Here is a 27,468-nt window from a genome sequence, read left to right on the forward strand (position 1 = left end):
GGCTGCCCAGTCGCCATACGCCATGACCGATGCGCCCTATGGCTACAGCCGCCACCTCCCACCATCATGTCCTTCGCCCGCCCCGTCTGTCAACCGCGATTTGTATGATCGTAGACAGTCCACCAGCACCTACGTTCCACCCTCACCTTCGGTCTACTCCACGGAGGGCCACTACCGTCGAGACTCGCAAGCGTCATACCCTCCCACGCCTGCTGCTGCTCCTCTTCCTCGCATGAACACTGAGCCATCTCGCGGATCTATCAAGATTTCTGCTCTAGTCGAGCCCATGCCAGTCATTGAGCCTCAGGTCGACCCTCTCCCTGAACTTCCCCCCGTCAATGTTGGCGGTAAGCGCAAACACGAGAGCGTCTTTGCCCAAAACACCAGGCCACTTTTCAACGGTCAAAGACAAATGGACCCTCACTACGGCCGGTCTCACCGTGGTTACAGTCCCGACCACGACCAAGGCTCTTACTCTCGAGCTGATGGTCAGATCAGCGTTATTCAATTCAACAAATACGAGTATTAAACATCGACATTCTTACTTCTTGACTAGAAAGACATACCGGCGTTAGAATGTTGTGTATTCCTATCTACAGGAGGAGGACGGTAAGATGATGGAAGATACATGAGCGACAATGTTTAGGAGTTCAGGCGCAATTCATGTGGATCAAGTCATGGAAATGAACAGTTAACTTGGCACCGGATTTTTGGTTATTTTGGACATCAAAGATATTTTGCATCGTCATTCATGTTAGATCACAGAAAGGCTTTTGGTTCCTATGATCACAAAAATGACATTCACATACGATATGTTTTTTCTTTCTTTCTCTATTTTGTCTACAGGCCCAGCCTACTAGGAGCAAATCGACTCATCGATCCTTTCATTTATGTTAATCTCATAACTATTGTTCTGGGCGTTACTCTTGCTCAATAAGATATTATGCTATTAGCCTAAGACAGTTTGCTTTGTGAGATGGATCTCGTGACTAGGATAAACTCGATACGAGTCTTGGTCTAGGATCAAGGGTAAAGCCATGGCAGACTCTGTTACTCGAGCCATGTTGCCGGGTCAGTTGAAATTCATTCGAAATCTGACTGTTGATCTGCTTTTCTATCTACAGAACTCATCAATATAACCCTAAATTTACATTGTTTTGAGTTACATGAGACAACTTCCTGAAACTAGTGACTGTAATTTAACACAGAAACAAAGGCGTGAAGCGTCTCAAACCCTCGACCAGATATCCATGTCGAGCACGAATATTCGGATCAATATAACTTGTACAAGGCCCATTGGCAGAATTTTTGTTTCAATACAAACCACAACGAAACCAGAATCGAGACCATACTGGTGGAAGATAGGCCAGCTTGATGGAAATTAGAGTGTGAATATGGTTATTCTAGATCAGCGCTCTTATTCGTATTATGCTATGCAATTCCAATCCACAACCAACGTCAACTTACATTACAGCCAAGCGTGAAATCGACGATTGATGGCCTTGCCTTGCTCCATCTAAAACATAAGGGAATTTAATCTCCGTTTTGGTGCTTTTCACTTCGATTTTAGTTCCATTTTAGGGAACCAAGCGATTCGTGTATCCTTGTACTCCTTCCCATTCCAAGGCCAATGCTTCACTAACGCTGCAGGTACGTTGCATCCCCCGCTCCTGCCTCGTTGCCGTGGTGAAATCACGTGCGCGAGCCAGATTCAATATCAACAAACCACCCGCCTGCACGTCCGGGTCGAGGTCCCAGCGCCGCTATCACTTTTGCAGATGCAATCATCACACAACCGTTCTGTTTACTATAATCAGCCACGTTTTTCTTTCCCAAAGCCGTTATGTCCTGTTGACTTTTGATCCCCATTGTTCAACGCTTCCTGCACCCGATCGTTGCTGCCGTCAACGTAATCGTGCTGCTGCTTTAAGCTCTTACAACGCCCCCCCAATTTAGACGCTCGCATTCATACACATACGTACACAACCCAAAGGAAAACCTTCTTTATGGGTCGGCCGAAGCCTCGCCGCGCGTTAAGCGCGAGTCGGTTTCAGGAGGGCTCCATGAACGACAGGACCTCTGCTGCACCTCCGGTTCAGTTTCTGGGTCCTGAAGAGCTCGCCGCCCTCGAGCGACCTGCTCTTACATACGCCAAGTCCAACAATGCCCGGCCCATGAGCGACGACTTCTCCGACAAGCAGGTCAAGAAAGGAAGACTTCTAGGTCAAGTTTGGGACGAAGTTCGAGGTCGATTGGGATTTAGAAAGGACAATGAAGATGACAGAGGATTGAGGAAGAGGTCGCGGAGTCGCAAGCGGGACCAAGATGACCAGCGTGGAAGGGAGAGGGAGAGAGAAGACATCCAAATGATGGATATGCCAGACTCAAGAAACAATCTTGATCCTCCAAGGGACGACATGCCCAGTCGAGAAGAGATATTGGCCAATTATCACCATTTGATGGCCTCTGGCTTCTTCACTTCTCATGCTATCCAGTCTACTCGCCAGCCACCACCTGGCGCTGTCCAGCAAGCAGCTCAGCAAATCGCCGCACCTCCGGCTGATCTTATGGATGCTCTATCTCGAACTCCTACGTCTCAAGGTACAGCTCCTCCACCACCTACGCCACCTGTAGAGCCCAGGTCACCATTGAGAGCCAAGTTTCCCCTCAAGCTGCAATCACCTCCAGGCAATCCAGGAGCTGCCACATATGAAGAGCTCGTTGCTTCTGGATTCTTCACACCTCCACTTTCCGCAGGCGCCTCGCCGCCAACACCCTTCGGTGCCGCCCCTTCCCCGGCAGTACCTACTGGCATAGTGTCAAAGGATCACCTTCACCCACCTCGACAGACTAGAGGCTCACGAACAGGGACTCCATCGGCTTCTTGCGCGACCTCTCCTATCCAGTCGCCAGCGAGTGTTTCATCTAGGGGGACTAAGCGAGCTGCAGCAGATTCCAACTCGGACGCCGAAGCAGGAATTGGCGCTCACGATTCTCCTACCCCGAAGAAGAAGTTGCGCAAGACTTCTTCTCGAGATATTGGCTTGCATAGCCTACGAAACGTTGCATCTCGTCGTAGTCTTTTGTCCTCACGACGTAGTGTATCGGGACCCTATGGAGCTGGTGCTGGTAAAGACTATAACAAGCTTGCCCGCCGTGTCCTTGGACGTCTACCCGGCGCTGGCGGTCGGAGTTCTTTTGACTTAGACCGCCGAGCAGGTTCTCGGCCTAGCTCTGCTGCTAGAAACAGCACCGAAGAGTCCAGATCGCCACTGCAGGAGGTTCAATACGCCCGAGTGCTACGTTCGCGCAAGATTGCCGCAGAAGAGCCTCACACAACATTGAACGGAAACAAAGGCATCCCCGTGGTGCCCGACATTCCCCATAAGTTTGCCTTACATGACAACGCCGAGAACCTTGTTCCGGCAATGCGATCTCGTTATTAGTTAAACAGCGACGGGCTGCTTTTTACTCTTTCAGCATCAACATTTGATATTCAACAGAACGCAGGATACCTACGACAGCACAGCGGATAACGGCAGTGGTGAGATGCAAACCAACCAGGCTTTTGCGCTCTGCAGGCGACGGGCGTTTGCACAACTCTTTAATGACGCGGCCACGACCTTGTTTTTTGTTTCTGGTTCTTCTTTCATGGTGGAATTGTTGTTGAGATATCCATGATGGCATGCGACATGACTGAAATTCTTTTTATGACGTCTCCTATTATCCTCGTCGGTTGGATAGGGTGGGCTTTTGTGTTTTCCTTTTCCTCTTTTCCTTTTTATGCTTGGTTTACGTACTTCAACGAATAAGAGAGGAGAGATAGTCTTTGAGGGAGTGGAAGAGGGGAATGGTGATGGGAAAACGTTCATTGCCTTTGCCGGTTGGATGGATGACAGGCTGAATTATGGGAATAGGGGCGTTTACGGTTTGATTGATATGACGGCATTAACGACGATTTTCCCCTCCATATATTGGGTTTGCCTTGCGGACGTATATTGAGTGAGAGCTGTTGACGGTGAAGTTTTTGACATGTCTAATATAATTATAATATGAAGCTCATGGTTGGTTCAGCAACAGCCAAGTTCTCAGTTGAACCTGAGTATTCGTATTCTGTTGTGAGTGAACTAGTCGTCCGAGAAAAATGTGCATGCATCAAGATGATAAGACTATTCATTTCATCTCTGAGCCTATATATACAGGTAACCCGATGATGCTCTATTGCTTGCCTATCTGTAGTACAAACTTAGCAAGAGCATAAACACTACGTATTTCCTTAACATCTTTCCCCGATTCCAAAATTTCCGGTTACAAAAGCAAAGTCAACAAATCCCGTTCACCTCCTCTATTGCCCATTCGTGTTCATCCCAGAAAACACCATCCCAAAGCTGACTTGTTTGCATGTCAAGTCTTCTTTCCGGAACACGCTCAGCCTCAACCGAGGACCAAACGAGTGTCAAAAGTATAAAGAGTAATCAAGCATTCATCGGTCGTCAAATGTAAAATAGGTAATAATAACCGACGCCGAATCCGTTAAAGTAAGAAAAGAAGAAGTACGCTGATGATTTAATGTGCGAATCGACAAGAAACAACGTCATAAAGTCGTTCAAACTTCAATGACCCGTTCGATTTGGTCTGGAAGGTTGTGTTGAATAAGTTGCTGAGTCTTGCTAAGCCCATGGTTATATAGTGATCGAACAAATGCCCAGGCAAAGGTGAAGAGCCACGGGAAGTAGCTGTATAGCATTGCGCAAATCATGACAAGAAGGAGAGGAATCTGTTGGTTGATTAGCTTGAGGTCGGCTTAAAGTTGTGTACAAGGCGACTTACCCAGATGAAGAATAGATTGTGATCACTGCTAATCCTCTTCATCTTGACTTCATGTGCTCGGCGGAATTGCTCTTGCTGCTCCTTAGTAATGGCATTCTTTCGCCCGATCTTGAGAACCTCTGGCTCTTCTGCCTTAGCCTGAGTGATCTCAGTGACTTCGGTAACCTCGACTGACTCGGTCTCAACCTCTGTAGCGGTAGGCAGATCGAATAAAGCCGCGCACTTCTGATCAGCCTCAGCCTCCACAGCAGCTCGAGCAGCAGAGGCTTGCTTTCGATCAAGTTCTTCGCGAGGGTAAATCTCCTCGTAGGCTGGGGGCGCAGACGCACTTGCCTTGGGTGCTGAATCCCACCAACGCTGGGGCTGCTCACCTTCTGGTCGAGGCCCTGCCATGCCTGGCATGAATTGCTGGACCCGTCGCATAAAGGGGGCTTGGTAGTCGGGCATATTGGGGAACGCGGGCATTTGAGGGAAGTGCGGTAGATTCTGAAACTGCATAGCAATTGACTGCTGGAATTGATGGATTTGTTGTTGAAGTTGCTCCTTCAGTGCAGCTGGCGTAGCAGCCATGGCGGTAACAGGAGGGACAAGCTCTTCCTCCAGTTCACCGGTCATCCGGCGGCGAAGATTCGGGCGTTCGCGATCTTGCCGGAAGCCACTGGGTCTTCGCATGCTCAAATAATCATTCTCATCAGGATCTTCATCTTCAAAATCCCCAGACGTGTATTCGGGGCTCTCTTCGCTTGAATCTGGTGAAATAGGTTCATCGTGAGTGTGGACCTTTGTCATGGGTTCCCACAACGATCGTAGCGATGTAGCACTGCTAGCCCGACTGTGTAAAGAACCGCCGCTGCTGCGAGAGCGAATGTGACGTTCAGAGCGGCGGATGGTACGCAAGACGGCGCGAGATTGAGCAACATCAGCTGCAGCAAGGCCAGAGTCGCTTCGGAGCGTGGGGTCAGCACCGTGCAACATCAATCTCCGCACAATCTCAGCGTGGTTATGGATCGCAGCGATATGCAGAGGTGAGAAGCCACCCTTGTCCTGGGCATTAGGGCTGGCACCTCTGGCTAGCAAGGCAGCGACAAATCTATGATAGCCCAATGAGCAAGCGTGGTGAAGCATAGTGTGGCCTGTAGATCTCTTGAGATCCAGGCGGGTTCTGTGCGTGCTGTCATCCAGATCAATAAGGTCCAAGCACTTCAGGAGCTGGGATTCGAGATGAGCGTAAGGAGCGTGACTAAACATTTGGCCACCCGACGAGGGGCCACCCGAGGGGCCACCAGACCAAGCTGATGGACTATCGTCCAAGATCCTTCTAGCGAGGTCTTGGATATCCATCATGTTACCAGACATCTTGTTTCCAAGTACGGACAAAGCGAGTCGAATAAGCTTTTCCTCATTGTCATCAACATATTTGAAGAAGGGAGTCTGTTTGGTCATGGCGAACGCTTGCGCGGCCTGTGGGTTTGCATGCTTGAAATGAACGGGAACGAGCCCTACCACAGGCGAAGGAGGCAACAAGCACACTAGCGAGGATTCCCCCCAGAATGTAGTGGTTGTGGCCTTCTGGTTACCAAACCAGACCTCAAGTCCCTGGGAAAAGGCAGCACCCAAGACAGTAACCTCAACTCCTCCGATCTTAGGGCCTTGGTTAGGAATTATCTTATGAATTACAGGAGGTAACCGCGTCTCATTACCGCCGATAGGTACGGAGAACATGTTACTGCTTGTATCCTGGGAGAATTGGTTGGCGACGCCATTCATCAATGAACCCGGGCTAGGAGCTCGACTTGCGTTATTGGAGGCGGGTGCAGAGTATAGTGGGGGCACCATCATCATGTTGTCCATACTAGCAGAACGGTTGCCGTTGAAGAATGCCTCGTTGCTGCTAGGCGTTGGGGGACCGGCACTGGCGTACATGAGTGATTGTTGTCCGACGTATGACTCAGCCTGGGGGAAACCACCAAGTCCAGGGGTAAAGGGAGATGTAGTATTGGGCAGCTGGGCTGCTTGAGAACCTGGAGAGGGCGTGGTGTCCATGCGGGTCATGGTCAGCCCGTTCGGTACTCTAGACGCGCTCGATTTTCTCTTCTTAGCTATTGGGCCACCCAGGGTAGGGGAACCTGGACGAGAGAGCATCCTCCCGCAGGCGCCAGTCGGTGTCACGTTGGACATGGACGATTGGTATGGAGGTTGGCTATTCCTAGGCATATTGGGAACGTCACCGTTGGTTGGTGACATGCTGAAAGCCCCATTAGGAGTGGGAGGTAGAAGAGCGCTGGTCTCAACCGCAGCTTGAGGAGCAGGTCCTGGTACTGGTACTGGTACAGGAGCTTCGGGGACGCCCGGTTGTTGTTGGGCCGCAGTCTGAGCCTGGGGGTGTGTTTTATGATCGTCAGTAATCATAATCGGTTTTGACATTGCTTGGGCAATGACTCTGTCCTCGAAGTCCTTAATGGTGAAAATGACATTGAATCCAGCCTTTTCACCGTGGTGCCGACAGTAGCAAGCAATGCGCATTGGGGCATCGACTTGCAAGGTACCAGGGACCGCCATAGGACCATTAGCAGGTTGCCATTCCTTTATTTCCTGGGTATTGAAAACAATCACACGGTGTTGCTCATCCTGTTGCCAAACCTCTTCTTCCTCAGGCTTCTTGACCTTTTTCCTGGCAGCGCGCTTACGCTCGCGGGTTATACAGCCTGCACAGATACGTACATCGCCGCCCTTCGAAGGAGCGTTCTTGTCATCGTTGTCAGGGGGGAGATAACGTTGAGGGTGTGAAGCAGCACGTTTAAGAGCGTTCTCCGTCCTACCAGGTTCGTCCATAGCACTCGTGCATACTAAGGACACAAACAATTCGAGCATATCCGGCGATTTCTTGGGCGATGGCTTTGCCAGTAGCTTGGGTTTCGAAATAGTGTGAGGTGGCAGGTGCAGCTTGGTAACTCCTGGCGGCATTGGAGACAATACCATCTTGATAGGGATTTGGGTCTCGACCCGTGACTTGAACGGCGTGGGCAAGATCGTCAGACTGTATTGTCCAGTTACGTTGTATGGCGTAGGCATGTTCAACTGCTGAGGCATGGGCATAGGCTGGTTAATCTGACCGCTAAAATGCAGAGGCAAGGCATCGGGTGCAGATTGTCCTGCCACGCCGTTTCTGCTTGGCCATCCCAATCCTGCTCCATTCGCAGCCCTTGAGGAGAAATCCACTGGATTGTGAGGCGAAGGCGAATTGAACATGGCAACTGGAGAGGGATCTTGGCTCATGATCATGTTGTTAGACATGGGCGAGTTTTCACGCGATGTCGTTGTTTTTAGTGCATTCATTGCTGACGAGACAGAGTATTGCTTTGGTTTTGTTAGATGGCGGCTGATTGTTGCTAGAGTTATTGATGAGAAGCACATACCGATGAAGCTTTTTGGTGGCCTTGTGGTTTTTTCCTCTTTGGTGTTGCGTCCCTAGTGAAGCCATGTGGATTAATCGTGGGCATTGGAGGTGATGTGACTGAGTTTTCGCCATTTGGGCTACTAGACGCGGTATCAAAAGCATAAGGGTGATCGAGGAAAGTATCGTTGTGGTCGGTGAATGTATACATGCTTTCCAAGGCAGTGTCGGCATCGCTGCTACCAAACGCATAGGCAGAGTCGTCTTCATATGTTGAAAAGCTAGGGTTTCCCCATTCCATCTTGACATCATCCTCGTCCACCATCATATCAGTCGTGTTCATAGCCGCCTTGGAAGATGTCCGGCTGGTGGTGCGTTTAGAAGAAGCCGACTCGGATGACGAATCTTGATAGGATGAGCCGTTCGGAGAGTCGGGGAAAGTTGCTGTTGAGGTCAGGTCTTGAGGCGCAAGAAATCCTTTAGGGTCCGATCCGCCGAGTGTTTCCATTGTCTGAAGGGTATCTGGGCTATTAGAATTGAAGTCGAGAAACTCTGCCAAATCCCCATCGGAGGAAAAATTGTTGAAATCGCCGCCCGACATAGCATCACCTACGATGACAGGGCTGCGGCGGCCAGTAGGAGCGGGTGTCATGACCAGCGAATGAAGGCTGGGTCGTCCCGTAGGCGCCGGAGGACGATGGGAATGAAATGGTGATCGGGCGAGTGCGGTTGAATTTGGTGTCGCAAATTGGGTATGTATCGCGCGGGGGGGCGGTGGTGGTGGTGAGGAACTCAAGGCATTGACATGGGCAGTTTCAATTGAATTTTGCGTTTATAGTATAATGCTGATCGTTGGTGATAATCCGAAAGATTTGTTTTTTTTGATCCGAAGTAGACTGTGTTGCTGACGAATACGGGTTTCGAATCGATATCCTTTTAGAAATGCGTAGGCAGGTAGATAGTTGTTGGGGCAGGAGTTCAATATGGATGGGAGAACCCCTAGAGCACGCGAACACAAACGAGACGTAACGGCGGCGGGCAGATAGATGTGCAGGCAGGTCCCGGTCGGTCAGTGCAAAAAACCCAGACGGGGACGGTCAGGGTCGTCTGCTGTCAGATGGGTTACCCCTGGTCAGTCGAGGTGCGTGTTCGCAAGAGAAAAGGTGTGTATGGCGAACGGTCCAGTGGAACGAGATGATTACAATATTCGTACAAGCGGAGGGGTTTGAAAAGTGATAGATGGAGAATTGGATAGACAACGGGCCTCACTCGATGAGACGGGAGGCAAAGAGATGATTGATGGATGGATGCGCCAGATGGTCGGGGCTAGGTTGTTAGAGGCTGGCCTGGTTGTCTTGTCCCTTGGGTAAGGGAAAGTGGATTAGCCAGGTCGATGTGCCTTAGCCTCGTGGGTTATGGATGGAAGTCTGTGGGCCGTCGTGGCTGCATATCGCCTACCTGCCTTGGTACCTATGTTGAAAAGGTTGAACTTTGTAGTGTTGCGTCCCCTCTTCCCAAGATAAGATGATTTTGCCAAAAGTATGTGTATGCGCGTACGTGGTCCAAAACAACAAACGTGCAGTCTTGAGTTGGAAAGGGTGGTCTGGTTTACTTGGTTGATGCATACCTGTGTGGTGGCGGGGATTGATGGATGCTGTGCTATAGGTACCTACAACCTTCAGGGCCATGGACGACCAGTCCATGTTAGGTGGAGCCGTTGTCGGCGCGAGACAGTGCGGTTGAGGAAAGTTTCGCACACGGCGAAAGCCTGCTTTGTTGTACATTCGGTACAGTACAAGATCGGGACTCGCACATATCGGGGCTAATGCAATTCGGCGTCCCGTTTCTTAGGCGGCAGGCCGGTCACAATCGCACAATCTTTCTATGAAGAAATACATACAGACACCTGGAGATGGTCGATTTTGATGTGATGCGCAGTTAACTACCGTTGTAGATCTACCCGGTTCTAGGGTTCCTGAACACACCGACATTGATTGACACGGTTTGACAGTAAGGCGGCAAATAGAGATGATGATGACGATGATGCAATCTTAACCATATTCACGGCTGAATTCAATCTGCTTATCTGCGACTCAAATTACCTACCCAACTTACTATTACCTCAGCTGGCTTCCATGCCTTATTTACTACTACCAACCATCTCTAACGTACAGTGCTTAAGGCTAGAAGCGGGGGTTGACTCCATAAATCCTCATTATGGCAATTCTTTAGAAGAGAAAGAACATTAAAGACAAAGAGGCCTCACGTATTACGCAACCTTGACTCTTGTGCCTAGCAGACCGATAAACATGCTGTGTATATTGATTGCGCCATGGGTTTAAAATTACTTAGAAGCTCATAGAAGGGCCAGGCTGGCTTCATCAACTACGAATACGGACCAAAAGAATAAGGACCGAGTCCGATCAAAGGCGATGACAATGTTTGAGTGTGCACCGTGCCAACCAATGATATAGCTTGAAGAATCAGCAAAGTGGTAAGCTTCCAGTAGAATTACCTGGTCCCTGATGAACGACTACCAAAGCTAGTGCATACTGACATGTCCTCACGGGGCTTTATCATGAGACGCCGGGGTCAATGCGTCTCTAGAGTCAAGCCAGACGAGGGAATTGGCATAGGATGGTGCTGTCTCGTGCCCAGACAGTTGGATCTTGATTTCAGAGCAGACCAACAAGTTGTACATACTGTAGTTAGTTAACAGTTACCTAATATCACATCTTTTTTCTTTCTCCGGAAACAACACAAGAGACCAAACTCTTTACAAAGTGGAGCTCAAGACACTGATCAAGGTGGCCACCAGAGAAAAGACCCTGTAGATCCAATCCAATTCGATTCAGTTATCCGTACTCTGTACCTACAGAGTTATCATTATTCCCCTTCTCGTTCCCCTAGAGTTCTCAGCCAACCAACAAGCGAATCGTCATGTTTCAAGCCCCAATTACAAGAAGAAAAATATTCCTCAGGGTGAGGCTTACCCTCCCACGCGGCACGTACATTCTACATTACAACGGTAAGTTCCCTGCTCTGTAGTAGTGTTCTGATATGTGATGCGATGCATCATCTCTGTAATGAAACTGGCCTTGTCCTCGTCCCGGCCTCCGCGGCCAAGCTTTCCCCAGGCTATTTTTGCCTAGCAATCCCAAAGAGGAAATCCAACCAAGTAGAAACTCAACAAACTGCCACTGCCCTGGTCATCTTACTTTCCAACTCGGCCTGATCATGTCTTGGCTCCGTGGTATCCGCAAGGTACATAGTAGAAGCAGCAGAGCAATGACGACGATGAATACCTACCTAGGGAAAACAGGATCGGACCTTTATCAAGAGACAACTACCTACTAAGCCTGTTGCCTCTATCAAATTTCATATCCATTATAAAAATAAATAAAAAAGGTTTCAGTTATCCAAGATAAAAGAAGTGGCAGGATGTCGTTCCAAGCAATCAGGTACCAGTCCTTTTCATAGACATACTTTTATAACTCCAGATGTGGTAAAGCCAAATGCTGCAAAGTCAAGCCACACATTGCGTGTTGATCAAGGGAGATAAGGAAATAGATAGAGATAGATATTGAAGATAACCTCGATTCGATTCGATTGTCTTTTGTCTTGGACTCGCATTTCTTCGCATTCTGTATTTCTTAGACCGCCACGTTGATTCTGTTTCTCATCCCTTGCGTATAACCTCATTGGACTCAGCATCGACGCAATAGCTTTTATATGTCTCTGACAACAGTGCTAAGCAGAGACATGCATTGATGACCACTCAAAGTAGCAAGCTAGTTATCTTTCTTTGATGTCTTGCAAAGCGTACGAGAGCCAATTGGACCTGGACTGTATTTTAAAGCCCAGCCTTGGAGTCATTGCAACTTCAATTTACATCCTGCCATTCCACAACGTGCGGGCGTTGGCTTGCCGCGGTGCGACGCCCTTGCCTTGGCCTCGAGGCGTCTCAGACCCATTGCTGCGTACATACTCGGAGTCTCGATAGACGCCAGAATCCTAAAAACAAAGTGCCCTCGTATTGGACAATCGTGCAACCGTTGTCGTGTGGCGTGTATAGGAGTCAATGCTTGGGTCTGGAAAAGCACCCCGAAGTAAGACAGAAGATAGACCCTTTTGTTTCTTGTCAATATCGACGGCTTGTCGAGACTCAACACACGGCAAATACCATACAAAACAGGGGTCTCTAGAGTAGAGTAGACTATTTTTATCCGTACACTGCATGCAACCGTTGATAACCTCTCTCTTGGACCTCAGATAACGAACTCGGTCAATCCCAGTATCCTTGTTCAAAGACTCGCCTTATTCCAAGCCATTCCAGAGAGTAACACCCTTGGAGTTGTTTCCGAATAGAATAACTTTGTTTGTTTTCTCATTAGTTCGTCATTATCACCCGGTATGTCCCCGTACAGCAAAGCATCATTTTCGTTAGGTAGTTTATTGGTAGTATTATGCAAGATTGCGGCTGCATCTCTACCAATTGGGTAAACTTGGACACCACAGCCAACCTCCAAAGGCGAGAGATAATGTGGTGCTGCCAACCAACCAACCAACCAACCACACAAACTCTCTGCTGCGTGTTTGCAGTAACATTCGTTTACGAGAATGCGACATCGGCTCCTTTGTATCCGTATGTAAGATTGTGCTGATGCAGTATCTTGGTCTGTCTTATGTGCTTTTGCGGCTCCCAATCATGATCTGAGTAACTAATCAGCAATAGACTCGGGATACTATATTCAATATTGGTACGATAAAGCAGATGCTCAGGTCTCTGCTGCGGTCCACAGAAGGCGAAACCTTGGCTAGGTAAGAAAAAACAACGCAAGTATTCGATTATGTTACAACGAGGCATTTCTCGAAGTCACTCTGACATCACTAAACCCAAGTTGCCGTTTACGTTTCCAATCACATAACAGCTGTTGTTGTTATTGTAACTGCCTCACTTTGCACTTTACTGCCTTTAGCCATTAGATTGCCTGATAAATGTCTCTCGGACCTTTGTACCGAGTCGATCCTTAATACTGTATCATTGTCTATCCCAACGGCCCGATCTAAGTTAAGTACTCGGGCCGCTTCTAGTCGCATCTAGCTAGCACTACGAATAAGGGAATCTGTGGGCTTGATCACTATTCGATTGCATCTAATAGGTGCTTAGTTGTTTTCTCATATACATATCGTAACAAGTACTCAATTGAGGCAATAAAATATCTCATTGTCGTTCCGACTACTCTATTCCGGAAATCGCAACACCATCACCACAGCCATACTTAGTAGAGTTTAATTCCATGCCCCTCCATGTAACCCACAGAGCTACGCTTTTCCCCGAACCCTAGATACCTGGAAACCCAAGCCACCTGGTACGATTCCTTTCACATCCCATACCCACGCACCATCAGCATCTCGGTACGGAGTAATGGGTGGCAGCCACACTCCTGCACCAGGGGATAACATACCATGTATTTCCCATTCCAGCCTCTCGCTTCTATACTTCATGTAGTAAAGTCGAGGCCAAGGGTTTGCATGCGTCCCCTCTCAACGGTTTCTCCGCCAAGGTTGAACCTTGAACCATCAAGCGCCCGTTGTCAGCCTCCATCAGAGCGAGAACCCCTAGCCCCCTCCCCCCCACGTCGGAGCGCAATCTGAGATCTACAGTACAGTGCCTTGACCAGCTCATGTACATGCGGTGGTATTAACATGTTCCCCTTTTTCGCCGATCATGAGCCGCTCGCTAGGCCCTGGCTACTCTTCCCGGAAGAACGAGGGGCAAGGGCTAAACGTGGATAGGCTTGCTCATGTTGTGCAGATGCAAACGTCCCTGACTCCCTGTAGCATGTTTTCCAAAGTGATAAGTCATGAAACCCATCACGCAAGGGCACATTTTCTGACTGCAGTGGTTGTGCATCAGCTTGCATTAACAAATCTCTTGTCCAGCAAGAAACGCCTTGGAAGTCTGTTCTTATCAGTGACTTTGATAGCCAGCAATCACGCCACTAGAGTTCAATGGCGAGAAGGGTTCCCTTACTTCGCATGCTACCTGATACTGCGGTGCACACCAGATAATACCCAATTAATAGAAAGGTTAACGGGACAGACAGAACACCATTATGCCAAAGAGGACCTAAATCTCCGGATAACTCCAGCTCCATTGAACCAATACCCGTGTGCAAGTGTCGAATGTAGTAAACAAACAGTATTACAAAACATACCAAGGAAAGCTTTGCCAGCTAGATTTCCTCATAACGTTATCCCAGCCCCTCCAGAAAGAGCCCATCCGTTCGGTTTGAGGATACAGCCTAATGGACTCGTGGCATTCGGGATCCTACATTAGCTAGACGATCGGCCTCGATGTTGCCCGGATTTGATCCATGTCCTTTAACCCATTGGAACTTTGTGACCGCCCCGGCAGCTTCTCTCTCTCTCTTCTTGGCTAATATGTCGCGTATGATGTCGAGGTTCATGACAGGCTTTCCTTGAGCAGTCCTCCAACCCCTCTTCTCCCAGTTTGTATGCCACTCTGTTACACAATTGATAGAGTACTTACTATCGGTCCAGATCTCTATTACCTGATTTAGAGGTACCATCTCCATTGCCCTTAGTATAGCTAGTAGTTCAGCTCGCTGGTTCGTCTGAGGCAGGCCGGGGAGTCTCTCGGAGAGGTTACGCATATCGCCAGTGCCAAAGAAGACACCAAGGCCAGCACTGCAGCCAGGCTTTCCATTTCCAAGACTGCTGCCATCTGTGTAAATCCTGATTGCTTCCTGCGCCGGTTGTTCCTGTCGGCTTTGCTGCACGAGCCGTTCTCGTTGAATCTGCTGTTCTCGTTGGATTTGCTGCTCGCGCTGAATCCGCTGTTCGCATTGAGTCTGATGTTCGTGTTGAGCCTGCCGTGCCATCCGTTCTTGTCGAACTTGTTCTGCTGCACTTTCGTATTGTGTTTTCTGTGGTTGATGTTGTGCTTGTTGCGGTTGATAGTGTGCTTGCGGTGGTTGATAGTGTGCTTGCTGTGCTTGTTGCCCTGAAGCGGATGCTATCCCAAGAGCCTGGCATGTTTCCGGTGTTCCATTTTTTATAATGAAATCCTTCGCATCTTCCCACGTGTTGAACTTCTTGTGTCGGGCTCCAGGTACACCTTTAATGGATCGTTCGACCTCGGACCAGGTGTCATAGATGCCCGGCTTGCTGCCAACTGCGACAGCGTAGTATTTCCCAGACGCGCTGACTTTAGGGACGCTGGCCTGGGCAGCGCTGACCGAAGGGATTCGGGCAGTAGGGATGCTCGCCGTAGGGACACTGGTTGATGGATGCATCATGCTACGCATCCAATCTGTGTCACGCATGTAATCACGAGCTTCTTCGAACGAATAGAATCCTTGAACTACAAGCGCATGGTTAGCATTCTTTGAACCACGCATGTGTTTGTGCCTATTTCTACTCACAAACTGCCCCTGGAAAGCCTTTTACTTGTTCTTCGCATTCGGCCCAGGTATCGTAGATACCAGGCTTTCTCCCAGTCCTGACCCCATAGCAATTCTTTGGACCCTTTCTCTTTTTGGGAGCCCCTCCTCCATACCCGCCATAGGGTGCGTTTCGCTTCGGCATGCCGACGTCGTCGTGGTTGTCCGGATCAACTGTCTTAATTCTACTCCAAGTGATACAATCAAAAATTGAAAGGTTGACGGGCCCTCTTGCCTCTGTACGCGGTAGCGAAGCGTCGAAAGATCGGTCGCGATGGCTCAGTGACCCTTTGATCGAGCTTGCGAAGCGACGTACAGCTGTGAAAGCTAAACCGCAGCGATAAATGACGGCACGAGGGTGAAGGTAGTATTCAAATAGTCAGCCGACGCGCATCGTGGCGGAGAAAGAAGAGCAACAGAAACCCGAAACCCAAAAAAAAAGCAAAACTGGTCCTTGCTTATCGTACTTGGTGGCGTGCAAAGAGAGCCTTCAATTAAACATTGAACTAGGGTTCGGGTCAGGTACATCATCATACAGGCGGGGCTGAAGGCTGGGGCCAGAGTCCTCCCTTACACACACTGTACAGTCCATAGCAACAGTCAAGGTCAATGTCAACAAAAAGTCAATCGATACAATGTCATATTGTGTTAATGCAGATAGGATACAACAGGTACCGCGTCCAATTCCTTCCAATGTTATCTCGTCCATTCCCAAGCTACTCTTACAAGACAATGACCAATGTCTGCAAATCGACTTCTCACCTGGGATATAAAGGACTATCTAAACCCTTTGTTTGTTTTCCAGCCAATGAACCAGCTGCAGGTAAGTCCATAAAACGCACCGCGATAAGTATTTGCCGGTAATCATGTCGCTGGCTTTGATTGATGTTGGTCTTGGCCAGTGTCGTGTAGCGAATATTACTTCATCATTGCTCTCTAGGAGCTTCGTTGTCGCTGCAGTTTCGCGTGCATGGCAACGGAGCCGATGAGTCTCACATCGACCTCGGGGGTGGTAATCCTAAACATGAGTGATGGGATCAAGAGGAGGCAAGTTGGGCACGCCGTCACGTTCCCATTCCCAAGCCATCAAGCTCCAGTTGAGCTCTCGTCTCCAGAAGAGTCCCAATCCTCTTCCACCCCCATCCGGACGATCATCTGAGCTCAATCCTCCACTGCGAGGCATGTGCGTGGCAAAGACAGCTTTGCCCATTCGAGAATGGAGTATGCCCATAGAGCATGATACGCAGGGCTCATGAGTGACATAAAGCTCAAGGCCATGACAGAGATAGCCGTCCTTGTTCGGGTGCTCCTGTACAAAGCACTTCTTCTCAATCTCAAGGAGTGGTCCGTCCTGGAATGCATCGTAATCGAGATTGGGTGGGTTAAAAGGGAGGCCAGCAGCTCGTCTCTCATGTCGAACAAGCTTCTGAGCCACCATGCTGATAGCACGGACAACGCAGTGTGTCATAGGGTTGCTGGTACCCCCCAACGGGCCGCACTCCTGGTGCCAGCGAGCGTCTCCCGCAACCCCGACCAGTTCGACTTTTCCACCATCTCTCTGGACGATTACAGCTCCGATAGCTTCGCCGATCCCGGTTTCTTTAGCTTGTAAAGCAACACGATGGGCTAGTGCCATCCAAACAGAACTGTCATCCTTGATATCTTCAGTGCCCCGGGCTACTATACTAGGGTGTGGTCCTAAGGGGTTGTTCTTCCGATATACGGTGGGCCAAAACTGTGAAGACCACATGGCTGCTTGTACTTGTGATGTTGGCGCAAGCAGGGGGATGGGGATCTTTTCAATGAAGAGCTCGCCCTCGTCGCCCTCGATGATAGATAAAACTTCGGTGAGCTCCTCTTGTGTGAAGTCCTTGACTTCTCCGATGATGATGTAAATCCAAGTCGACTTCGCTGTATGAATCTGGCGGCCCACAGCAGTGTCATTCATGAACTGGGTTTTAAGGTGGGCAGGCAGATCACCAGGCTTAGAACATCGTCGCAGATGAGGTAGGGGGTTAGCGCTATTGTCATCTGGTCGCATGTTACGCAAGGCCCTAAAGAACTGTCAGTAAACAGTGCTGCTTAATCACTTCAGCGAGCGCAGTCGCGGTCTGAAAAGAGCGTACGTGATGACATCGTTGGCCTGCCTGGTAGGTGCTCGTGTGATGTATGCATGGGTGATGGTATGATCTTGTCGAACCTCTTGCGTTGTCTTGAGGGGTATCAAGACACCGCGCCGGATCTGTTTCTCCTTAAAGTCATCAATCAAAAGGTTTGGCACAATCTCAGAGGGGCCGCGATGCTCGGGCTTGGCTGGCAGAGCCGCTTCGGCCGAATCAGGGGTGAGGGAGACCTCAGGAGCCAGTTCGGTGGACATTTTGTCTGGAGTGCAAAATGGGTAGTCTTGATCACGATCTGGGGATAATAGTCAGCTGGAGACGATATTATAACTGCTTGTGTGGGACGGACTAGATGCGACGATTATGCCTCAAACCCAAGTCAACAGCAGCGTGCTGATGCGAGGTTGATACGGTGGTGTGGTAGAGAGATAGCCGAATGTCCAAGATGAGTCGCCTTGTTGAGAGGAGAGAGTTGAGGATGGTATATTTGAAGATGATAAAAACAAGGCGACCGTTGCTACGGGGAGATGAAGAACCTGGAAGGTGCAGGCTTTAAGTTGCGATGAAATCAGGCAGGAGCGGACCACTCTCAGGGCCTGCTATTAAATCTTTCTTTCTGCCTTTAGTGCTTCTGTTAACAGCCGTCTCTTACTCATAGTGCTGGCTTTTGAGGAAGGCGCTTACTTTTCTTGAGCCTCTAAAGGGAGACACTTTGATAAAAGAATATCAAGAGAACAATAAAGCATACAAAGTGAGGAGGATAAGGAATTTGGCAATCGGCTGAGTAAATTCCGAACAAATTCTCTTGTGACTTTTGTGCTTAGAGGTGATCGAAGCTGCAGTCTACTCTAGCAGTGTCAACGACTGGCAAGAAGCTGAGTAAACCTCTGTAATAGCGCCCAATAGCTGGCAGTTGCCTCGATATTCTTTCTAAGTTTCTGTTATAGACCAGTGCATCGGCTTTGGGTCTGCCTTGGTCGGTTTCAGGCTGTGAATGAATGACCTTTTCGCTTCTGCTTTCCAGATTGTTCAACTCTTCACTGCGTTGGCAGGATCTTCAAAAGGCCTGCTACAAACAGCGCCTTTTTGCGATCGCGAGCAGCTTTGATTAAGCTTTCGCAGCTAAGACCTCGTTGAAATTTTAGGATACATTAACATTGAAGTCTATGCATCCAGATGTATCTTCCACTTGGATTATGTTGTCTTCTCGAATCTTGTATTCCCTCCAACAGGTTAGCAATGAAGTTGACGATAAGTTCTGCCAACCTTGTGGATCAACTGTGGCGGGGACCTGCATGTGTGGCGGTGCATTGACAAGCCTCTTCCGTACCCTACATCTGGCTCGTTTCACCACCATTGTGCAAGACAAGACAAAGAGAATTTACAACAGCCCATATTGTGCATGGACAGGCAATCTTCTGCTTGTGCTTGACACCTCTAGACTTGAGTCATATCCTAGAATTGTGCTCTGATCCTAACTACCAAGCCAAGAGCTCTGCTGACATCATGGTGATTACCCATCGAGCCACACAGGCATGGCCTGTCGCAGCAAGTTCATGAATTCCAACATTCGACTTAGGTCAGCAATCAGATGTAATCACATGTGTTTGGTGGGGAGATCAAAAGTTGGAAGTGATGCCTTTGTCTTGTATCAAATAAAATATATGTGCTCCCAAACACCGTGACAAGAGTCAGTAGGCAGTTTATTTAGTTGATGTATCACAACCTCACAGTCAAGTGTTATTTGCATTAGGTCACAGTGATCTTTTCCTAGGACAATCCGGTCTTCAGCCGTATCTATGTTTGTGGAAGGCTTTTCCACGCCAAACTTCTCATGCCAATGCGTTGGCGCACCTGTTGAATCGTCATGATTGCATGGATAGGAAATCTGGCATGTGAAAGACCTCCATAGTCTGTGTACACTAGACAATAACAAGCGTGAGCTACCAAAGGAACATGACAACCGGGTACTTGCATAGATAATCTGAATGTAGACGGTGACTGGTACCCTATTAACCAACGATGTGGTTTATTGCTGGTGACATCTCCGCAGCTTATAGAAGAGATTGACTCAGCATGCCACGAAAGGTAACATGCTGTGCCGCGCGAGCAAAAGCACTGGGCTTCTGCCAAAGAATCGTTCCATCGGCACTATTGTGACTTAATTTGCAAATATAAAGATGCATTATTTGTAGTTGAAGAACACCTTTGCACTCGAACGACATCACGTTGGAAAACGAATCAAGTCGGTTCTTTGAAGCAAGCATTGGCAATGCCAGGCAGGCCTTAACAAACAGAACAGGAACACGAGCGTATAGCGATCATGCCATAGTTACAGACCCAAGACATTGTTTCAGAAACTGGAGAAATATCTTGGCTGGGATTAAGCATAAATCACTTACATGCTTGGTTATAGGGCATCGTGCAACAGTGTCAGCGTGTCCACGCATTGTTGACCATGGCTCACCAAGGAATGAGGCGTGGACACCGCGCTATGGCATAACTACAACGGGTGATCAGACAACTCAACAGAGGGAAGAAACATTAATTAACAAATAGCCTATCGGGACCATCCCCGCCTGGCCTGTGCGTGCTGTAACTTGTCGGATGGTTGATAGAGTTAGGGACAAGGAGGCCTTATTGCTTCAGCTGTCATGGCCCAGGGCCATTGTATGACGGAGATGAATTAATCAATACAACCAAGGAGAGGCAGCCAGCAGAGCCACGATCGTGTAATAGCCGTATGATTAATAAGAATAGCATGTTGATTCGTGTCAAGCAATGAGCGGACAGGGACATAACATCTTTTGTATTTTATGATAATTAAGGCTTGCTCGGACAAGAATCCACGGCCAATACATATACTTGAAGTCTGGGACCCTATGGGCGAATTCAGGACGTTTGAGTGCCCACGGGGTAGGTATGATTCGCACTGGAGTGATGAAAGGGGATGCGAGGTGACTGTAGCCGGGCGACGAGGCGAGAGGACACGAGTAAGGAGTAGAATCGCATGTGTAAGGGTCAATGTAAAAGCAAAAAACAAGGGTGACAGTAACCTTGATGACGGCTTAGTTACGAATCTCACATCTGTACGGGGAAAAGCGAAGCGCCTCCTTGTGCCTCTCTTCCACTGTAATTCTTACGCATATCATGAGGGTAATTTCTGGTGTCTGTATCAACCAAAGCCTGGGCAAGAGATAACGGTGGGGGTTAAGGTAAGTCCCCCTCATCCATATGTAATGCAGCTGCAAGCGCGTTCTGCTGTTGCTAATTGCTTGTTCCCCGCGGCGAGATCGGAGAAAGCTAAGCGATGACTCCTTTTTAGGGTCCGCGGTGAGAGGAGCAAGGATCTTTGGAGTCTTGTACCTTGTCAAAGAACTTCCATAACTGGAGAAGAAGGTCTTGGTGTAGGAGCAAGACTTGTTAGCGCGGCGTTTCTTTGAGGAAAACTCGGTTCCATTTAGAGCTTGACTCGATATGGTGTTAAAGATGGCACAGACTAATTACTGGCCCAGTAAATGCCTACTAAGTAACTGCTTGGCTACGAACAGACAGAACACCAACACAGAGACAGAAATTTAAGCTTGAATATCACAATTTTACTAGGCTTCTCAACAAATCTTGGGACATGTCTTCCGTTGCCGCGTGTATCTCAACTTGAATCAAATCGTTAATAAGATAAAATTATATATATCATCAGTCTCTGATATGAGAAATATTAACAAAAAAAAAAGTGAGCAGCATCCAAGCGGAGCGGCAAGCTTGTAACATGTCGAAACCTTACAGTATGCGCTGTGCAGCGCAGATACGTATCCCCTCATCGCTGATTTTGAATGTCCATGTGTTCCACCAATACTGAAGCTGGGCTGTCATCCAAAAAAGGTCGACTGACAGCCCCGTGTCATGTGTTGAAACTTTGAATGGCACAAGCACTGTAATGCAAAGAACAACGATGAAGATCAATTCCCCGGTTCTCATCCCTTCCGTTTCTCAACAGCTTCAAGCGAGACTAGCGAGTTGGAGAAAGAGGACTCAGAAATTCTCGATGAGTTTGAGAATCATAGCTTGCTTTGACTTATTTTAAGCCTGTTGTCTTAGCGGAGGACTTGCAAGCCACCGTTCCATAGAAAATTACAGCACAAAAGGCTCTAAACAAAGCCAAGATAATGATAAAAATGCTTGTCAGACATGCGACTGGAATCTTAACCAGAGTCAGCGACAACACCCAAAAATGGCCACGGAGCCACGGAGCCACGAATCCGAAGATCTTGAAACTCGGCTTCTAGGGTTTACCCAAAAGGGAGAAATCCGATGGGTGCGCCGCAAAGAGGATCTAGCCATGATGCAGCATCTCTCGGACGTGGGATACTGTAATATGTCGTAGATTTGAGTAACCTGGACGCGCAAGGCTATGACATGCCGCTCTGTGCATCTTTATTGCAGTATCCAACGTACGTCTAAATAAGAGACCCCAGCTGGACGGTACATACGGTCATGGATCCCGGGACCCGGGGATATTACATGTGGCCTGAACCAGCCCATTTCGTTGAGAATGATACTATTACTACGGAACGTGCATTCGTATGCCATCCATGCTACCTAAAAGGGGCATGATAGTTGATGACTTGAGCAGAACAAAGCAAAGCAAAGAATCAAGGCGTGCTGCATGCAGTACAGTACCTGAACATAGCGTGCCAAGGTAGGTCGCTATACAGGCAGCTGAGTACTGTACAATGATGTAAGTCGGTGCAAACCAGGCCGAGGGGTCAATTCAATGCACACTCGCACACACAGGCGCAGCGCCACCTGAAGGGCAAAGAGTCTCACGAGCCATTGATATTGGGGCCAGCAGACACACCTTGGCTGGGGACTTTAGCTTTTCTTATCTCACCTTGGGGGGGCTTTCACCTTGCCGACAGACAGTACAGCAAAGTCTGATACGTAGCATTCAAAAGTTAGCCGCAATGAGTTTCTGTGGACAGCCTTCAAGGTTTTTGCGGCGGCCAGTTACTCGGGGCTCCTCTGGCTCTTAATAAACAGCCCCAGACCCAGCGAACTGGGTTCACATCACCTCACATCGTCCTGTCGCTCTCCTGATATCCAGCCAAAACCTCCATTAGTGGAAGGAGGAGCAACACCCAAGCAACGATATCTCACGGCTGGCCAACGAGCCAAGTATAATTATCGCAACCTGCTGCACTTTCTCTTTCTTGATCCGCAAGACCCTCTGATGAGCACAGCCTATTCAGAGTGACGTATCGCAAACAGGCAAAGAACCATCAGAGAGACAAGAAAAAGAGGACTACGCCAAGAGCTTACAAAGTGACAAGCCTCAGCTTAGATCACAAGGTATCGAACGAGGCAGACAGCGCAGAACAGCACAGCGCAGCAAAGCGCAACGCAACGCAACGCAACGCAAGGGAACAGGAAGAGAGACCGACTCATTCGAAAACGAGTACAGAGTACGTGTAGTCCAGTCCAGTACAGACTTTGAATGGTAGGGCAAGGGCTTTGACGAGTCCTCACCTTGCCTCACCTCAACAGAACCCCCAAAGAGGAAAGATCTTTATCGACCCAGACCTCAACTTCATTTCAACTTTTGCCAGGGCCTGGCCCAGGTTCTTCTACTCTTTTTCACTTACAAAAACACCCATCATTTCCCGCGGGAAGCTAAAAAACCTAGACTTTGCTGTGCATACTGCAAGCAACCTGCCGCCCTTCCAAGGTACCTACGCCACTACCGCAGGTTTTTAGGGTCCTGCATCCTTCTCCACTCAGGCCTACTGCAGCGCAAGTGTAAGTGCAAGTGCAGCACTCCAAAGCTACCAGGGGCCAGGGCGGACCAGTGCTAGACGCAGCACGGCACCACCGAAAAGTCAAGAGTCAGCCTCCAACTGCACTGGGACTGGTCTCTTCACTCTCACCTACGGTCAACCTACCGACGCACCCTGACAGAATAACGCCACCCAACTCAACCCATCCTTACCAAAGGGACCGCCCACTGAGGACCCCCTGTGGACCATTGTGCCGGGCCTTGTCAGGACGACTTTCAGTCTTGATTGGCTGCTAGACCAAGAAAGTCCGATTTGGAGGAACCTAGTCTCCCTCTTTACTCGATGCCTTCAGCGATTGCGGCGACCCCTGCTGGTACGTATCGCGATTCCTTGTTCTTGTTTTACAGCTCACAGTCCATCCTTCCAACACTACGTATTTGCCCTACCTTCCTTCCATTTGCTCCGTTGGGTGCTTTATTAGCCATTCAACTGCTGCTTCCTTGACTCGTCCTTCCTTTTTGCTACTTTTTCTTCTCCTCATACAAATTCCCATCTCCAAAAAGATCCTCAATATCCATTGCTGCTTTTGTAACGAAAAGCTTGATCAATCAGAGTCAAACTTTGTTTCACATCCTTTAGTCTCTTCGTACTTGAGACCCCGTTTGATTTACCTTGCGATATCGCATATACAACCACAATACGCAACTCATACTCATACAAACCTAGACGCAGGCCGCCGACAATCAAAATCCACAGGACTCCTTAAATCTGTGATGCATAATCTTCTCGGAGCCTCACCACCTTCTCCAGCGCTGCCAGCGCAATCACCCTCAGAATCTCTACCACCTACATCGAATCCAACCCCAAACCCAACTTCAGACCCGTCTTCGCACCCGAACAATCCGAACAACTACGCAGTCCTTCCTCCTCCTTCAGATGGCGACCATGGCCATCTTCCTCCACCAGCAAATACACCTTCTTCTTTGGCTGTAGCCCTCCGATCGCTAAACGATTTGACCGAAACCCCCACCTATGCGCGAAGTGTCACTTCGACAGCGCCGAGCTCGCCACGCATGTAAGTGCCGTCATTTTTTTCACTGCTCCTCCACAGTTGGGGTTGCGAACCACATATCCACCTCCTTCGGTCCTTTTAGCACTGGCGATCCCGCTTTTGGGAACCCTCAATTGACGTATGGAAATAGTCCTCCATTGCGACAAAATTCGGGCGGTCACACACCACGAGTGCGACCTCATGCCACAACACTCAACATCCCGGGCATGACCCGGTCCAGAGTCTCGCCCGACGGAAAGATTTCTTCTCGCGATGTTGCCGCCAAGCTTGTTATCGTCATGGTTGGCTTGCCAGCTCGAGGAAAGTCATACATCACCAAGAAGCTTCAAAGATATCTTTCTTGGCAACAGCATGATTCTCGCATTTTCAACGTTGGAAATCGAAGACGTGTGGCTGCTGGGCGCAGAGTTTCTGTGCACCCCAAGCTGCAGCCAGAGGGAGAGCACTTAGACCCCCCTGTGCACGCCGCCTCCATTTTGCTAAACGGCAATCCCACACCCTTTGGCCCTGATCAGTCAGAACCGGAGAAGCTTGACCTTAACGATGCTGCTCAGTCAGAGGTGGACCAGTCTGCCACATTCTTCGACCCAAAGAACCAAACGGCTGCTGCCATGCGCGAGCAATGTGCCATGGATACTTTGGACGAGCTGCTGGACTATCTGCTGGACCAGGGGGGTGCTGTCGGCATTCTCGACGCCACAAATAGTACCATTGAGCGAAGAATGAATATTGCTAAGCGCGTCAAGCAGCGGGAGCCCAAGCTGGGTATCCTCTTCATTGAGAGTATCTGCCAGGATCCCAACCTTCTCGAAGCAAACATGCGCTTGAAGCTTTCAGGCCCTGACTATCGCGACAAGGATCCCCAGAAGTCATTGGCAGATTTCAAGAAGCGAGTCGCCGCCTATGAGAGCGCATATGTCCCTCTAGGCGAGTATGAAGAGAAGAACGACTTGCAATACATCCAGGTTTGTAAAACCTCACCCATATTGATGAGACGCGTGCTAACTAGACTCTAGATGGTTGACGTGGGACGAAAGCTCATTCAACATCGATTGAAGGGTTTCCTCAGCAGCGGAATCAGTACTTATCTTGCCAGCTTTAACCTCGCTCCTCGGCAGATTTGGATTACCCGACATGGCCAGAGTGTCGATAACGAGATCGGAAGATTGGGTGGAAACTCAGCCCTGACCGAGCGCGGACATTGCTACGGTCAGGCTCTTCACAACTTCATCACTTATCAGCGCAAGCAATGGTGTATGGAGCAAAAGAGCAAGAAGGCTCAGGCTTCTTTCCCTCCTATTCCAGGCGACAACACACCTCCTTATCCTGAACTGAACCGAGAAATTGAAGACAAGAATTTCTGCGTTTGGACTTCAATGCTTGACCGCAGTGTGGAAACAGCCGAGTATTTTGAAGCCGACGACGACTACGATGTCAAGAACTGGGAGATGCTCAACGAAATGAATTCGGGTCAGTTCGAGGGCTGGACATATGCCGAGATCGCGAGGAAGGAGCCCGAGGAGTTTGCCAAGCGAGCGCACGACAAGCTTAACTACATCTATCCTGGAGTTGGTGGCGAAGGCTATCTTCAGGTTGTTAGCCGTCTGCGCGATATGGTTCGAGAAGTTGAGCGTATCGAGGATCATCTTCTCATCATTGGACATCGCTCTGTTTGCCGAGTCTTGATGGCTTATTTCATGGATTTGTCCCTGGCAGACATCACAGATATGGACATTCCTCTGGGCATGCTCTACTCTATTGAGCCCAAGCCTTACGGTCTCGATTTCCATGCCTACCGGTATAATGAGGATCAGGGTTGGTTTGAGGAGCTGCCCAACTACAAGCCTCAGAAGACTGCTCGCAACAGCATCATCAAGCCACAACATTAACCATTTCTAGCACCTACGGTATCGGTCGACATGTATAACAGTTTTATTCGGAGTTCGATGGCTCGGTATTTCCTATGGATTATATTTCCTATGGCGTTTAGCGGGACACGGTATTTGACGATTGATGCGCATAAAGAGGAGTCATCCGCACTATCAATGGGACAGGAGGGCATTATTTAAAGACGAAGGAAATGGCGGCGGCGTTCTCTGTCCGATTGACGAGTCGACATGCCTTTGAAGGCGCGACACAATTGTTCTCATCTGTAATTTGATTCAGGCGTTTCTCAGGGTTCTCATTTTTATGATTGAGACTATGGATTCGGGTGGTTATGGTGTCGGAGTGGTGCACCAGCCCATGCTGTGTGTTGTGTTTTATCCCTATTGTTTCCTTGCCGCAGGCGATGAAGGAATTACCAGAAGTTAGATGGGACAGGTGTGTGACCGATAGATACGCAGCATGAGCTCACGCCAACGGATGGGCTACTCAGTAAAAGTTTGAGTGCTAGGGTCTTAGCTGTCTAGATTCATAGTTCTGAGATTCACATTTCTATGCAAGATTATTCTCAATGACTCGTACAATCGGTTGATGCATGGACTAACATTGATGACATGTGCAAGAAAGGATTTAAGATTGTGTATGGGATATTCTCTCCTTTTATTACCAATCTATCCATTCACTCACTTTTGCCTTGCAAGACAGTAATTGCTTGCTTTATGTTTTGCTTATCGAATTGATAATTTACCTGCGAGTTGTATAGCACCGTCTGATACGACCTCTCAATCCAGGACCACACATGGCTCGTGATGCCACCTCCAACCACTCTTCCTCGTAATCCTAATGTAATATCGGTGTTTAGGTTGTGGCAGTGGCTTTGCCAAGTTTTTTGCGGTGTTCTCGTCAGTAGGCACTCACTCGACTT

At 48.8% G+C, this 27,468-nt stretch overlaps 6 protein-coding genes across 6 annotated transcripts in view; 3 read left to right on the forward strand and 3 right to left on the reverse strand.

Moving 5' to 3' along the window:
• FGSG_11955 (uncharacterized protein) overlaps positions 1-1,138 on the forward strand; it is a gene marked incomplete at its 5' end in the record, with an annotated part of 2,260 nt that extends 1,122 nt beyond the window's left edge. Inside the window, one exon of the mRNA XM_011318944.1 lies at positions 119-1,138. Coding sequence (XP_011317246.1) covers positions 119-529 — 411 coding nt within the window. The 3' untranslated portion in view covers positions 530-1,138. The remainder of the gene's footprint in view (positions 1-118) is intronic.
• Positions 1,139-2,006: 868 nt separating this feature from the next.
• On the forward strand, positions 2,007-3,446 carry FGSG_11956 (uncharacterized protein; the record flags this gene model as incomplete). The annotated part of the gene is made up of 1 exon (XM_011318945.1): positions 2,007-3,446. One exon carries the CDS (start codon positions 2,007-2,009, stop codon positions 3,444-3,446), a length of 1,440 nt encoding a protein of 479 aa, XP_011317247.1.
• A 1,160-nt stretch (positions 3,447-4,606) lies between these two features.
• On the reverse strand, positions 4,607-8,876 carry FGSG_01442 (uncharacterized protein; the record flags this gene model as incomplete). The annotated part of the gene is made up of 3 exons (XM_011318946.1): positions 4,607-4,777; positions 4,831-8,187; positions 8,247-8,876. 3 exons carry the CDS (start codon positions 8,874-8,876, stop codon positions 4,607-4,609), a joined length of 4,158 nt encoding a protein of 1,385 aa, XP_011317248.1.
• Positions 8,877-14,532: 5,656 nt separating this feature from the next.
• FGSG_01443 (uncharacterized protein) lies at positions 14,533-15,838 on the reverse strand (the record flags this gene model as incomplete). Its single annotated transcript, XM_011318947.1, has 3 exons — positions 14,533-15,012; positions 15,148-15,563; positions 15,676-15,838. The coding sequence occupies 3 exons, from the start codon at positions 15,836-15,838 to the stop codon at positions 14,533-14,535; spliced, it is 1,059 nt and encodes a 352-aa protein (XP_011317249.1).
• Positions 15,839-16,711: 873 nt separating this feature from the next.
• FGSG_01444 (uncharacterized protein) lies at positions 16,712-18,070 on the reverse strand (the record flags this gene model as incomplete). Its single annotated transcript, XM_011318948.1, has 2 exons — positions 16,712-17,747; positions 17,820-18,070. The coding sequence occupies 2 exons, from the start codon at positions 18,068-18,070 to the stop codon at positions 16,712-16,714; spliced, it is 1,287 nt and encodes a 428-aa protein (XP_011317250.1).
• A 5,859-nt stretch (positions 18,071-23,929) lies between these two features.
• Positions 23,930-27,086, forward strand: FGSG_01445 (uncharacterized protein; the record flags this gene model as incomplete). The annotated part of the gene is made up of 4 exons (XM_011318949.1): positions 23,930-23,960; positions 24,467-24,662; positions 24,790-25,624; positions 25,676-27,086. 4 exons carry the CDS (start codon positions 23,930-23,932, stop codon positions 26,546-26,548), a joined length of 1,935 nt encoding a protein of 644 aa, XP_011317251.1. The 3' UTR covers positions 26,549-27,086.
• Between the last annotated feature and the right edge of the window lie 382 nt (positions 27,087-27,468).

Source organism: Fusarium graminearum, chromosome 1, assembly GCF_000240135.3.
Source record: "Fusarium graminearum PH-1 chromosome 1, whole genome shotgun sequence".
Lineage (NCBI taxonomy): Eukaryota > Fungi > Ascomycota > Sordariomycetes > Hypocreales > Nectriaceae > Fusarium > Fusarium graminearum.